This window comes from Manis javanica, chromosome 17 (genome assembly GCF_040802235.1).
Source record: "Manis javanica isolate MJ-LG chromosome 17, MJ_LKY, whole genome shotgun sequence".
Classification (NCBI taxonomy): Eukaryota; Metazoa; Chordata; class Mammalia; order Pholidota; family Manidae; genus Manis; species Manis javanica.
This window is the reverse complement of record NC_133172.1, coordinates 63,198,986-63,212,168: the sequence shown is the minus strand read 5'-3', so window position 1 is coordinate 63,212,168 and position 13,183 is coordinate 63,198,986. Positions and strand designations below refer to the sequence as shown.

General features: G+C 58.6%; 1 protein-coding gene across 5 annotated transcripts in view; it reads right to left on the bottom strand.

The window, feature by feature from the left end:
* The window catches only part of BANP (BTG3 associated nuclear protein), a 223,671-nt gene that overhangs the window by 114,430 nt on the left and 96,058 nt on the right, over nt 1–13,183 (bottom strand). For 4 of the 5 annotated variants that reach the window (XR_012126924.1, XR_012126921.1, XR_012126922.1 and 1 more), the window contains 2 exons: nt 7,658–7,755; nt 6,146–7,185 (listed from right to left, as the gene is read on the bottom strand). Coding sequence is in view for 1 of the 5 variants with exons in the window: in XM_036993788.2 (XP_036849683.2) it covers nt 7,663–7,755 (93 nt within the window). In the remaining 4 variants the exon portion in view is untranslated. Of the gene's footprint in view, nt 1–6,071; nt 7,186–7,657; nt 7,756–13,183 lie in introns of those variants that run through there. The other variant, XM_036993788.2, reaches the window with a different exon arrangement.

The window sequence follows — 13,183 nt, the reverse complement described above, 5'->3', positions numbered from 1 at the left end:
ACACATCTCTTAAACTGTCTGGGCCTGTCTTTAAAAGAAAAAAAAATCTGTGTAATAGGGTTAACTTCTTGGAGGGTCTTGACAAGGATGTGGCTCAGAGTCCAGGGGACACAACCCAGACCCCGGGTGGGCTGACACCCGGTCCGGGCAACACAGGAGAAGGCGGGCACGGCACACACCTCACAAGAGGCCTCCTCAGAACCTCAGCACACAAACCCGCGGCTGAGGTCCAAGGAGAGAGCAGGTGGCATTCTGGCCCCACTGAGGCCCTGCAGTCACAGGGGAGACGGCCTTGCACCGGGCCTGCCCTCCCAGAGCCTGAGACAGGCCCAGGACTGCTGTGCTCACCCCCCTTACCCGGGCACTTTCCGGCTGGCCTCTGTGCCTGCTGCCCACCAGGAGCACGGGAACCTCCTGTCCCAGCCCCACAAGGTCCAACGGGAGCCACAGTGACTCACGGCTGTCCACAGGGTGGGACCTGAGCCACGCGAGCCCAGCTGGGTGCTCTGAGGACAGGGTGGTGCCCTCCTGGGAATGGGGTCCCACCTCTGCTTGGCGCCAACTTTGGGGTTAAGGCCGTGGTCTCAGCTGCTTGCAGCTGGGTGGGGGCAAGGAACACCCACCTCCAGCCCCTGCTGCCAGCCATAGAGTCTTCAGAAGGGGGTAGCAGTACCTGCCCACGCCCTCCAGCTGCCCCTGGCTCTCTGGAGCACCCCCCTGGCTTCCTTTCTCAGTCCTGTTGCTAATAGTGCCTCCCCAAAGGGGCTGATGACCTCACAGCATGTAATGAAAACCAAGCTCCTGGGCACAAATGAATTTATCATCTGCTGCGTCTGTAACGTGCACGGAGCAGAAGGAAGGGGTCGCAGCCTCTATGCAAAGCCTGCAGACAGTGCGTGCTCAGGGGCACAGCTAACGCGGGGTGGACTTCCCTGGCCTGCTCTGTCCCCATGAAGACAGGCCCCATGCCCAGAAGGGCACTGCCTGCAAACAGGGAGCCGGAGAATGGGTCCGGGCAAAACCCATGCGGTGCGTCCACCACCGTGCAACTAGCTTCGATGTCGAGTCCTTTCTCCAGACCTCCATGCACCCTGGGGAGGCGTCCTTGGTTATTGGCAACAGAGGCGGCCCCTCCTTGCCGGGAGCAGCCTCCCTGCCCCAAAGGCTTTGCCCGCGTGTCGAGCTTCCCAGCTGGGGGCAAGCCCAGCACCCCACGGTTCTCCCCACCTTGGTGAATCCTGGACCAGCAGGCCTGTCCCGTCACTTCACAAACATGGTCAGAACGAGACCCTGAGTACATACTTCCTCACTCATGGCCAAGCTGCCTTCCTGAATTCACTCACGCTGATCTTCCTGGGAGAGCAGAGAAGCAGGAGACACCATGGGACCAGCACGCCCACGTCAACTTCCGGACCCGCTGGCAGGCCTGTGTCTACCCAAGGGGGTGGCCACCACCTAGCAGGGGACAGTTTCTGGCATCTGTATATCCATCTCCTCAACCCCACCCTCCAGCCCCCTGGGCCCCGGAGCAGGCTTTGTTAATCTCTGCACATGAAGTGTGGGACTCCGCAGAAAACCTGGGTATTCAATGGCATTAAGTGACTGGCTTGGAAAGGGAGTAGTGACTTGGGGACAATGCTGTGTTCCCAGCAGTGCAAGAATATTCTCTTTACGAACACCTAGCAATGACCAAGGCCCTGGGCTTTGGGGCCAGGGGCTCTCACCTCTTAAGGGATAGACACACAGAGGTGGAGGGAGTGTCAGGCCAGGTGCCCAGCCAGCCGAGAGCTGGTCATGAAGCCCCAGCCGCTGCCACCAGGGTCCCCGAGGCTTGCACACAAATCATCATAGATAAGCGTGTCTTTCTTGGGCTTCATCCTACCCTCGGAGGACTGGGGCTGAGCTGCAGGAGTCAGGAAGGCCAGCAAAGGCTTTGAAACAGGTGAAGTCCAGGGAGTGTCTTGTGCACACTGCCTTTTGCTGCCTTGGAGTTGTTACAATTCCAAATGGTGGGAAGTGAGAATAATGCAGATGCTCTGGTCCCCAGACATGCAGATGAGTTGTGTCTGGGTGGAATGCACTAGGCCCTGGCGTGAGGGGCTGGCTTTGCAGCTGTGGGCCCCCACCCTGTGGGTGGGGGCTCTCTGAGACCTCTGAGCCTCTAGCCAGCGTCTTCCCAGTTCTCTCACGGGTTTAGGAGCACAATACAATCTTTGGTGGAGGTGCACTTCGTATTGGTTTGCATCAGAATTTGATCTTCTTTTAAAAATGGTCCTTTTCCAACAAGGAACAACAAATGTCGGCGAGGATGTGGAGAAAGGGGAGCCCTCCTACACTGCTGGTGGGAATGTAAACTAGTTCAGCCATTGTGGAAAGCAATATAGAGGTTCCTCAAAAAACTAAACACAGAAATACCATTTGACCCAGTGATTCCACTCTTAGGAATTTAACCAAAGAAAACAAGATCCTAGATTAAAAAAAAATATGCACCCCTATGTTTATCGCAGCACTATTTACAATAGCCAAGATACGGAAGCAACCTCAGTGTCCATCAGCAGATGAATGGATAAAGAAGATGTGGTCCATATACACAATGGAATATTATTCAGCCATAAGAAAAAAACAAATCCCACCATTTGCAACAACATGGATGGAGCTGGAGGGTATTATGCTCAGTGAAATAAGCCAGGTGGAGAAAGACAAATGCCAAATGATTTCACTCATATGTGGAGCATAAGAACAAAGCAAAACTGAAGGAACAAAACAGCAGCAGATTCACAGAACCCAAGAACGAACTAGCGGTTACCAAAGGGGAGGGGTGGGGAGGGAGGGAGAAGGGGATATGATTAACACACATACTGTAGGGGGGTCACGGGGAAGGCAGTACAGCACGGAGAAGACAAGTAGTGACTCTGTGGCATCTTACTACGCTGACGGACAGTGACTGCATTGGGGTCGGTGGGGGACTTGATAATATGGGTGAATGTTGAACCACTGTGCTGTGTATTTGAAACCATCTGAAGATCTTATATCAATGATACTTTAATGAAAAAACATCCTCTCTCCTGCCACCTCCATCTGGCTCCAAAAGACACCAAAACTGATGTGGAAGAGCCCAAACCCTGGGGTCAGCGGGGCCTGGCTCAGACCCGGCCCTTCGCTGGTGGTCTCGGCCGTGGCACCGTACGTGTCTGCTGCTGTGACACGTCACTGTGCTCAGGGCTGAAAATGACACCTCACCCTCTCAGGGTCTGTAGCAGGAGGTCCAGCAAGGGTCTCACTGGGCGCGGGCAGGGCCACACTCCCTCCGCTGTCCCTGGGGAAGACCTGCTTCTGCCCCTCCAACCTCTGCCTCTGCCACCACGCGGCCTCCTTCCTCTTAGTAGGGCCCCGGGCTCACGTCTGGCCCTCCGGGATCACCCAGAAGCCCCCAGTCCCCAGGTCCCCATGTGAACCCCGTCCACAAAGCCCTTTTGCTAAATGAGGCCACGTAGCCACCAGTTTGAGCAGGAGGATGTGGACACCCTTGGGGCCATCTTCAGCCTAGTGCAGTCCGTCCCCTCAGGACGGGGAAGTCCAAGGCCCAGGGACAGAGACATGGGAACACACGCCTCCCACGGGCCTGGTGGTCAGGGTGGGGGCTGTGCTGTGCTCGGGCGCCTGGGGGCACGGCCCACTACCTCAGGAGGGCCCTGGGGCTGCTCCTCGCCCGGCAGCCAGGCCCGCACGCTGATGAGGGACCGGGCTGGCCCTGGGCGGGCTGGCAGGGGTGGGCGCACAGCTTGCGACCCCTCTGCAGTGCCCTTGCTTCAGAGCTGTGGGGGCCTCGGCGGGGGGCTGGAGCCCGTCCATGCTGCCTCCCTGCAGCACAGGCGCCCACCGGCCGAGAAGGAAACGTGCCATGCCGGCCCAAACATCGCTAGATGTGGCCAGGCAACGGATCCTGAGTTTAGACCCTTGATCCCTTGGAGGAGGCTGACCTGGAGGCAACCTCCTCACAGCCTCCCTGGAACCAGCTTGCAGGGTGCGCACCCGGACCGCCTGCCTGAGACACAGCCCCGTGTGCAGGGCCTGGTGAGCGCACAGCTGAGGACGAGTCCTTCCACCCACACCCTCGCAAGGCGGTGTTAGAACCGCCTTCTCAGCATACCTGGCCCTGCCTCCTGGGAGACGGTGACTTTGCCCTTCTAACCAAATCTGGTCACTGGCACACTCGTGCCCCCCTCCGGCCCTCGGCGGACATCAACAACCAATCACTGAGATCCCGGCTGGGGCTTCGGGGTCCTTCCCAGTGTAGCGCTCCGGGCCCTTGAGCTTCATCTGTCTGAAGGGCCGCTTACACACCAGCCTCGCTGGAGACCACTGTCTGTCCCCAGACGCACACCTTGCACAAAACGGGAAACACCACACGGGCGACGGGGACCTCATGCTTTTGGGGCCCCACCTCCTCTTATGTCCCAAGTGCTGACCCCTCCGGAGGGAAGGGACCTGCGGCATTAACAGACATTCGCGGGTCAGGCTGCAAACTTAGCAGCCTGGCTGAAGGCCGCCAGGGTCCATGGGGGTCCATTCTGAGTTTACTTGGGGTGGGGGTGTGCCAGGGTGTCATGACAGCAGACAGTGAGGGGCCACCTTGAGCAGGGGGAGGTGGCCCACAGTGGGTGAGGCCAAAGTGGGCCATGAGAAAGTGCCACTTGAGGGGCCGGTCAGGGCCCCAAAAGCAGAACCCACTCCGTCCATGCGATGTGTCCCCGCCGGCAGACCCAGGGACGGAGTAGGGGTTGGGGCCGCCAGGGCTGGGAGGGCTCAGGCTGCTGACGGGAACAGTGCTCCTCTGGGGAACAGACATGTCCCCAAACTGCCTGCGGAGGTGGCGCCCCTTCGGTGGGGAGCATGTTATGTCTCTGGGAGGCAGGTGACCACGATGGGTCGGCCAGGAACTGGAGGCTCAGGGCTTCGGGGACAGGGGCCTCAGCGGGTGTCTTAACCGCCCTGGGGCCCAATTTCTGTGACTGTAAAATGGGGTGATGCCCCCCACACTGCCCGGCTGTGCGGCTCTCCTAAGGACAGGCAGGCTCCTTGGGAACAGGCCTGGGCTACCCAGACGCAGAGCCACAACGACCACCGGGGAAGTGGCCAGGAGTGCAGGCTGACAGCTCTGGAGGGCTGCCCCTGCCCCTGACAGTGGCACAACTCTCCCAACACAGCTCAGGATGCAGGGGCACAGGGACCTGCCACACATGCCAGCGGCTCACTGGGACCTCGTCAGTAAGATTTTTGCACAAAGCGTAATACCCTTGGGAGAAACGGAACTTGGGAAACTGGCTCTTGGGGAACCTCATCTGTCCTTCCCAGTCAGCTGCCAGCAAGCAGGGTGCCTCCCTTCCCAGCCCCAAGGGCAAGTACGGGGGCGCCCACCACGGTCCCCACGTGGGCCTGTGCAGAACAGAGGGACCATCCTGGGCAGCCCCAGGAACTTGATGTGCAGACACCACGACCATCCCTTTTTGCTCATTGCCGACGTCATAATGGGAAACAGACGCGTCGAGCAGTCCCCGGAAGAGACCTGCTCTGAGCCTTGCCAGATGAGACTTGTAGAGAGGCCGGCACTCAGATAACGTGAAAACAATTTATCACAAGCGTGTGCTCGAGACAGACAGATACAACCGCCAGCTGTCGGTCCCCAGCCTTACCTCCACGCTTGGTTAGAAAAGCCACAATGAGATGCACATTGAACAAAAAAGCAAAGCTAATGGGGTTTGTTCACAGCACATCTAAGCCCAGGTGCCTGGAGACAGCTGCCGCCGGGGACATCACCGAAAGGAAGCTGCAACTAACTGCAGGCCTCCGTGAAGGAGGAAGCCCCACCATGCCAGACCCCATTCCCCCCAGAGGAGCCTGCCTGCGGAGCCCCTGCGATTTCCAACAGGACAGAAAGCTCTGCTTTGTTTTAAGGATGTCCCCAGGCTGTGTGTGTTCCCGTGATTTGGTTGCGGGTCTGCACGCATCAATAACACAGAACAAAGATCGCCCGGACGGCACCTCACCCGAACTCCTAATGAAGGCACCTGATTTCCGACACCCCTCCCAGCCTGTGCCGGGGGCCCGCTCCCAAGCCCACGTGGGCACAGGGCCCTGCTCTTACCTGGGGGCAGCAGCAGCGGCTCTGACGTGTGTCCTGGCGTGTGGCGTGTGGCAGGACAGTGATTTCTGTGCCCTCCTTGACTGTGTGGGCCCAGGTGCCCACAGTGACCGCAGGGTGGCTGACACTGCCTGTTCTCCAACTGGTTCGCTTTCAGCTGGGAAGTTTCAGGTTCCAGGCGGCCCGGGATTCCCTCTTCTCACGCACTTAACCCTGCTGCGCCCGGTTAGGAGGCATCGGGGAGACTCGGTCTGGAGGGATCCCTCGGGGACGCAGATCAGCTGTGCGCAGAGGCACAGGCCCAGCTGCTGGTCTCCGTCTGGCTTCCGTCCTGCTCCCCCGTCATGAGCTGGAACGCGCACGGAGGATGCCGGAAGATGCTTCCCCGCAAGCCTGTCGGTTTCCTTAACCCTCAGCACTGCTCTCGCCCGGCGGTAGGGGCGCGCCCACTCATGGGGAGCCCGGCAGGCTCTGTCCTGGGGGTCACCGCCCACAGCTCTCACGGGGTCTGGGGCTTTGCTGGGCTCCTTTTCGGGGCTTCCTGGGGAGAGTTCGGCAGCTCAGACCCCACCAGGCTCAGGGAGGTGGTGGCTGCTGGGAGAGAGGTGCCTCCAGGTGGCTTCTGGCCCACTCCCAGTACTCTGCAGACACTCAGCCAATCACATTCGCCCTGGAGCCTCGGGGTCAGCGTCTGTGGTGTGGGAGCAGCGCTCACGGGCCACGGAACTCGGGGAGGCTGTTTTGGCAAGGGCTGCCGGCTCTGCCCTCAGAGTGCCTGAGATCCCAGGGAAACTGAGTCACGAGAGCTTGACACAGCCATAGTTCACCCCATCAGTGGGCACTGAGCCCCCTCCACATGTCAGCCAGGGACCTGTGCTGGATACAGGGAGACGTGAAGGTGGTGGGTCTCTCCAGGGAGAACAGCCCAGAATGGGGTGGCGAGCCAGGCCTGGGCTGGCATGTGGCTCACGGGGAGACAGCTGGGAGCCCCTGCCTTTGTGGGGTTTGTGTCCAAACATCTACTTAGATGTAAGTAATTCCACCTACAAGAGACAAAATAAGACCTCACAAGTTGAAGTGATGAGAATTTTAAATGGCCTGAATTCATGTCTGAGACACCAAATCTTGCATCTGGGGCTGGGTGGGCAGAAAAGGATGAGGGGCTACAACACCCCGGACTTCATCTTGGTGTGTCTGCACCGCAAGATCACAGCTGGTCTTCACCTTGTTCTCTCTGCTCTTCTGCACTCGTGAAGTTCCCTCATGGGCACGGAGGGCTTTTATGGGGTGAAAAGCCACCCCCAGCCTCATGGCCAGGGGCCCCTCTGGAGTCTCTGCATCTCCGCTTTGCCACCCGCCCTTCTGTCCAGCTTCCAGCTGGCCTCAGCCCCGCCTCCCAGGGTGCCACCCTTGACCCCTGGCCCAGTGCCACCCACCCCTCCCCACCCACTGCAGGCTGCCAGTGCCCTACCTGCAGACAGGACCAGGGAGGTCCAGAGAGGTTAAGTGACTTACCCAGGTCACCCAGCCAACAGGTGGCAGGGCTGGGACTCAGCCGTCTTACCACAAAGCCCTTGGCCATCCTGGAAGCTGAGGAATTCCTCCATGGGTACCTGTGGGAAAGATGCCGGATTTCACCTGGCGCTTCCCTTCCTGAGCCGGACCGGGTGATACCTCAGCGCACTGGCTGCAGGTTCACGTCACTGCCACCTGGAGCGGGCCCATCAGTCAGCACCTGGTGGGCAGTCACCGCACGTGAGGCATGAGTGAGCGCGGGCATAGGTCACTTATTCAACAAACACTTGTGAATGTGACCAGCAGCCAGGCACCATCTGAGTGCCAGGGGCACTGCTGAGAAGGGGAGACAAGCTCCCTGCTCTTGGGGGTTCGCGCTGTGGCAAGGGCGCAAGGATGAGCTTGGCCGGGGAGGGCCCTCTGAGGGAGGGCAGGAGGGACACGGGGGCCTTCTCTGCAAGCCCAGGCTGAGGCTGGACCCGGGACGGTCGGGTCACATGTGTCTGGGTGCTGCTGCAAAGGCGTTTGGACGTAGTTGGCCCCTGTGGTCTGCTGACTTGGGGTAAAGGAGACCACCCCCCACGATGAGGGTGGGCGTCGTCCTCTCAGCTGGAAGGCCTCTGGAGCAAGACGGGGCTCCCCCGAGGATGAGCGATCCGCCGGGGGGCAGGAGCGCCGGCTCCGGCTGGTTGTCCAGCCCACGGGCATGCACGCCACTTCCTCACACAGAGCTCTGTACAGTCCCACCTGCCGGCTCCTCTCTGGCAGAACCCCGACCGGTGTGAGGCGGAGCCTTCTATGTCCCGAAGGACCTCGTGAGCCAGTGACAAGTACCCTCTCGTTCCCGAGTTCTGTGCTGTGGGAAGCCTGTGTGGCCCTTTACACACCTGCCAACCGCGGGGTCCAGGAAACGCCAAGCTGAGCATCCTGCCGCGACACTTTTTCCCCATGTCAAAACGCAACTCAGCACAAGCCATTTCAGGCTAGTCCGCCATTTCCAGAAGAGCAATTTTTCAAGACCAGGCCGCCCGTGCTTGCTGGATTCTGCTTTTTGACCAAGAACCTGAAAAATCCTCCGAAGCATAAACCTGAGAGCTCCATGCCGGTGGCCCCCGCTGTGACTGCTCCCCAGAGCCCCAGCAGCCCCAGACCCCCTGGCCCGGGCACACTGCAGGCCCAGGCAGCCGAGCCAGGGTCAGGGCTGCGGCACACAGGGGCCTTGCAGCCTCCGCGGTTTCCAGGGCTGGGCAAGGCTGAGCGCCTCTGCTTTACCCTAAGAATTGGAGGCATTTTCCTCCATGGGGCAGACACAGAGCGCGCCCCCGCCAACAGCATGCCCACTCTTGGGAGTCAAGGACCAGATGCTGGTCTGACTAAAACTGCTAGGCGGTTGTCCTGAAGTGAGGGTGGCAGGTGGCTCGGCCTGGTTAAGGGACCAAAGCTGTGAGGGAGGCCCCCAGCCTCATGCAGGAGGGCATCCTGACACCAGCTAGAGCTGGAGCCAGAAAGCAGGGCCTTGCTGACAGGAGTGCCCTGGGGAGGATGGGGGTTCTGTCTGTCCCTGCAGGGATCCACAGGAGGCCCCAACTGTCCACCGCTGCCATCCTCCATGTGTGGCCTGCCCCTCCCCCCACACAGTGCCTCAGTCACCCCCAAGCCCCAGCCAAGGCAGGGAAGGGGTGCCATGTGCACAGGGCGGCAGCCGGACAGGTCAGGAGCGTCCCCACGCAGGTGTGACAGCCAAACACATCTCCAGACATTGACCAGTGTTCCCTGGGGGCGGAGTCACCCCTTGTGGAGGAATACGGGGTCTCTGTGACCTGTTCTTGCCCCGTTAGCCTGCAAGGCTCTGCCCCCGCTGAGGAGGCGGCAGCCCGGGAGCCCCTGCAGGCAGCTGGCCTGTCCCCGGGCCTCTGGGGCTGGCCCCAGCTGGACAGAGCAGCAGAGAATAAAGCAAACTGTACTGGGGACACAAGACCCATCCGCAGGGTCTGTGATCGAGTCCCACCAGGACAAACAGGCCCACCCCCAGCCGCAGCCCCGGGCCTGACGCCAGCTACGCCCACCGCGCTCAGGTCACTCCTGAAAACCCCAGTCACCCCACTGAAGGCTGGGCGAGCGTGGGGGGGAGCCACAGCACCCTCACATCAGGGGGTTCCTGGAGCTGCCCCAGACCTCGGGGCAGCATGAGATCCTCACTTGGGTATGCCGCACCCCGGGGGTGGGCGGGGAGGCTGGGACTCCGCGGAGAGGCCTGACCCAGGCCCACGCAGCCTGGCCAGGGGCCGGGAGCCCCCATGTGGCCACACCGGACGTCCTTACAGGGAGCAGGGCCAGCAGCCAGGGTGGGGAGGGGCCAGCCCGCCCTTCCCTCCGCCTGACAGCCTGGCCGGCCAGAGCAGAACTGGGGGGTACATGGTCAGACAGCGACCTGGAGGTGACGGCTAAGCCGGCTGGCCCTGTGGGCAGGCAGGTGATGGGTGGGAGTCTCTGAGGGCCTTCTGGGTCCATTCCACAAGACAGGCAGGCAGAGAGGGAACCGGGGCCCAACTGGGAAAGAGGCCGGTGTTTGTCCCCCACCAAGAGAGCAGCCGCCATGGGGGGTTGAGATCAGCTCCAGTCTGGGGCAGGGGTGGGGCAGGGCTTACCTGGAGGGGTGTCAGCACCCCAAGCGCCGGAGGGCGACACAAGAGCTGCCAAGCAGACTGGCACCCACACTCCTCCCCACATCCCCTCTGCCCTCTGGGTCCCCACCACCGAGTTCCCACCATCACTGTGTCTGAGAAATCCGGGAGTGGGTGCCTGGAGGACAGACGCAGGTTCGTGAGGCTGCAGCTTGTGTGATCCTGGGGGGGGTCCTTTTCAAATAAAGCCAATACAGAAACCACGTTACCCGACTCGGCCTGGTTCCCACCCTGCAGGCACCGTGGTGCCGGCTGACTTGGCCACATCATCACTGGGTGTGGGGCCCGTTGGCAGCCAGAACCTGCCTGGGTGCCCTCCCTTCACCCAACACAGCCAGCAGGGGCCTGATTCTGCTGAAGAGATGGCAGACCGTAAACGCCCCTATGAAGCCCGAACACTGCAGATCTCCCCCTCACCGCCCCAGGTGCACTGGAGCTGCGGCAGTGCCTGCGCCAGAAGGGGTGGGGGGACAGCTAACTGCAGTTAGGATTCCTCACCAGGCAGACTTCACAGACACTTATGGCACAGCAGCACTCGGCTAGGGCCCCTTCGGGGCCTTGGAAGGGTGCGGCTAGGTGGGCAGGGGCCCTGCGCACGCTTTCAGGGCAGAGGGTCCAAATGCACCCCCGAGACAGAGAGGCCACCTGCAGCTGGCCCTCTCTGGGGGTCTGAAATCCCAGCCCTGCCCACCCAGTTTCCAGCCTGGCTCCAGGGCCCTGGCCAGCCATGTCTGGGGACCCCAGACAGCCGTCTGCTACACAGGCAAGCTGGGCAGGCCAGCAGCCCTGGAGTGGGAGTGGGTGGGCAGCGAGGTGGGTGAGCAGGCGTAGCACCAGGGGCTGAGGGCCTCATTCCTGATCCTTCAGCTGATGATAAGGGAGGGGCACCAGCAGAGGGGTGGTGGGAGGGGGCCTAACAGGTGCGAGACGAGGGGGAGGGAGAATGGGATGGGCCGGCAGAAGCCAACACCCACTGGGAAACGAGGGTTTCTCAGCAAAAATGCAACCAGTTGGCAGTGGGTTTCCTCCCAGCTAATCGGTGCAGGTCGGCAAAGACTCGGGTTTCCTGTTTGGCATCCACCACAGTGAGTAAGTGGAACTGGCGCTGGCAGAGGCACGGAGGGCGACTCTGACGGGGAGAGGGCTGGGCTGGAGCACGGCGCCCAACCCAGGGAGCAGGGAGAAGGGGGGCGGGGTGGAGGGCGGCAGGGCAGGAAGGGCTCCTGGGGCCAGGACAGTGCGGCACTTTGGAGCCCCCGATCGTGGGCCCAGACTCCCCTTACCACCTCCTCTGCACTGTCGGCACTTTCCTGATTTTCCCCCATAAGCAGTGTGCAACTTCAACTGGATTTATTTGTAGCAGTTTAATGTATTTTAAGGCTGTTTGAGTGACGGCTTGTTGGCATCCTGATTCTACATGATTGCTGCTGGTACGCAGCCATGAGCAGCATTTTGTATATTGATTTTGATTCTGAAAACCTTGCCGAGCTCTTAAGAGTTCTGGTCATTTTATTTTGGAGTTTACCTTTGGCAGTTACCTGGAATTTTCTAGAACACAATGACATCATCCACAGTTGATGCTGGCCTTGCCTCATCCTTTCCAAACTGATGCCCTCGGTTTGATCTCTTTCTGAGGCTCCAGAGGCCAGTGCGGCCAAGCGGCGAGCGGCACCTTGCCGTGCTCCTTGGGCAAAGTGAAGCCTGCTGTCGGCTGCCTGGTTTTGGTAGAAATTCTTGATCTAGTTAAGAAAGTTCCTTTTATTTCTAGAATGTTAGAATGTTAACAATCCTTTTTTTTTTTTTTAACATTTTGAATGAATGCTTAAGTCATCAAGAGCTGCTCTCACCTCTGTTGAGATGAGCACGACTTCTTCTCCATTCGCCTGTTGAAGTGTTGAATTACACTGGATGACGCTCGAAGGTTAAGCCAGGCTCTTCATGAGCTAAACACGTGGGCATGATGAAAACCTAAATGGGTTATTGTACTAATTCTTGCAAATCGGTGCAACTAGTAAAGGAGCGCAACAAGGTTCTTAGATACAAAATAAAATCTGAAACTCACTTGTGTTCCCTGTACAGCGATTAGCAAATGATCCGGTCAGCACACTGAGGGACTTGTTTTGCCGATGTTTTGCTCAGATTTTTTTTTTTTTTTTGAGAGGGCATCTCTCATATTTACTGATCAAATGGTTGTTAACAACAATAAAATTCAGTATAGGGGGGTCAATGCTCAATGTACAATCATTAATCCATCTCAAGCCTAATTCTCGTCAGTCTCCAATCTTCTGAAGCATAACGAACAAGTTCTTACATGGTGAACGAATTCTTACATGGTGAATAAGTTCTTACATGGTGAACAGTACAAGGGCAGTCATCACAGAAACTTTCGGTTTTGATCACGCATTATGAACTATAAACAATCAGGTCAAATATGAATATTTGTTTTATTTTTGTACTTGATTTATATGTTGATCCCACATTTCTCCCTTTATTATTTTTATTATTTTTATTTTTAATATGCTCAGATTTTTAATCTATGTCTGAATAAGACTGTCCTGTGATTTCCTTTCCCTATTGATCGTCTTAGGTTTTGATGCCAAAGATACTAGCAGAGTTGAAAGAATGGAATCGTTTCTTACATGGTGTCTCTTAGAACATTCTTCATTTTGTGTATTTTACCCCGACCTAATTCCCGGGTCACCAGTCCCCTCTCAGCTGCTACTTGCCGGTATACTGGATTTTTAATTCTGACACGTAGACCTTCTCTTACTGGGCTTTGCAGAGACTGTGTCTTTATAAACTGAAGGTTTATGGCAACACTGTGTCGGGCAGGCCCATCTGC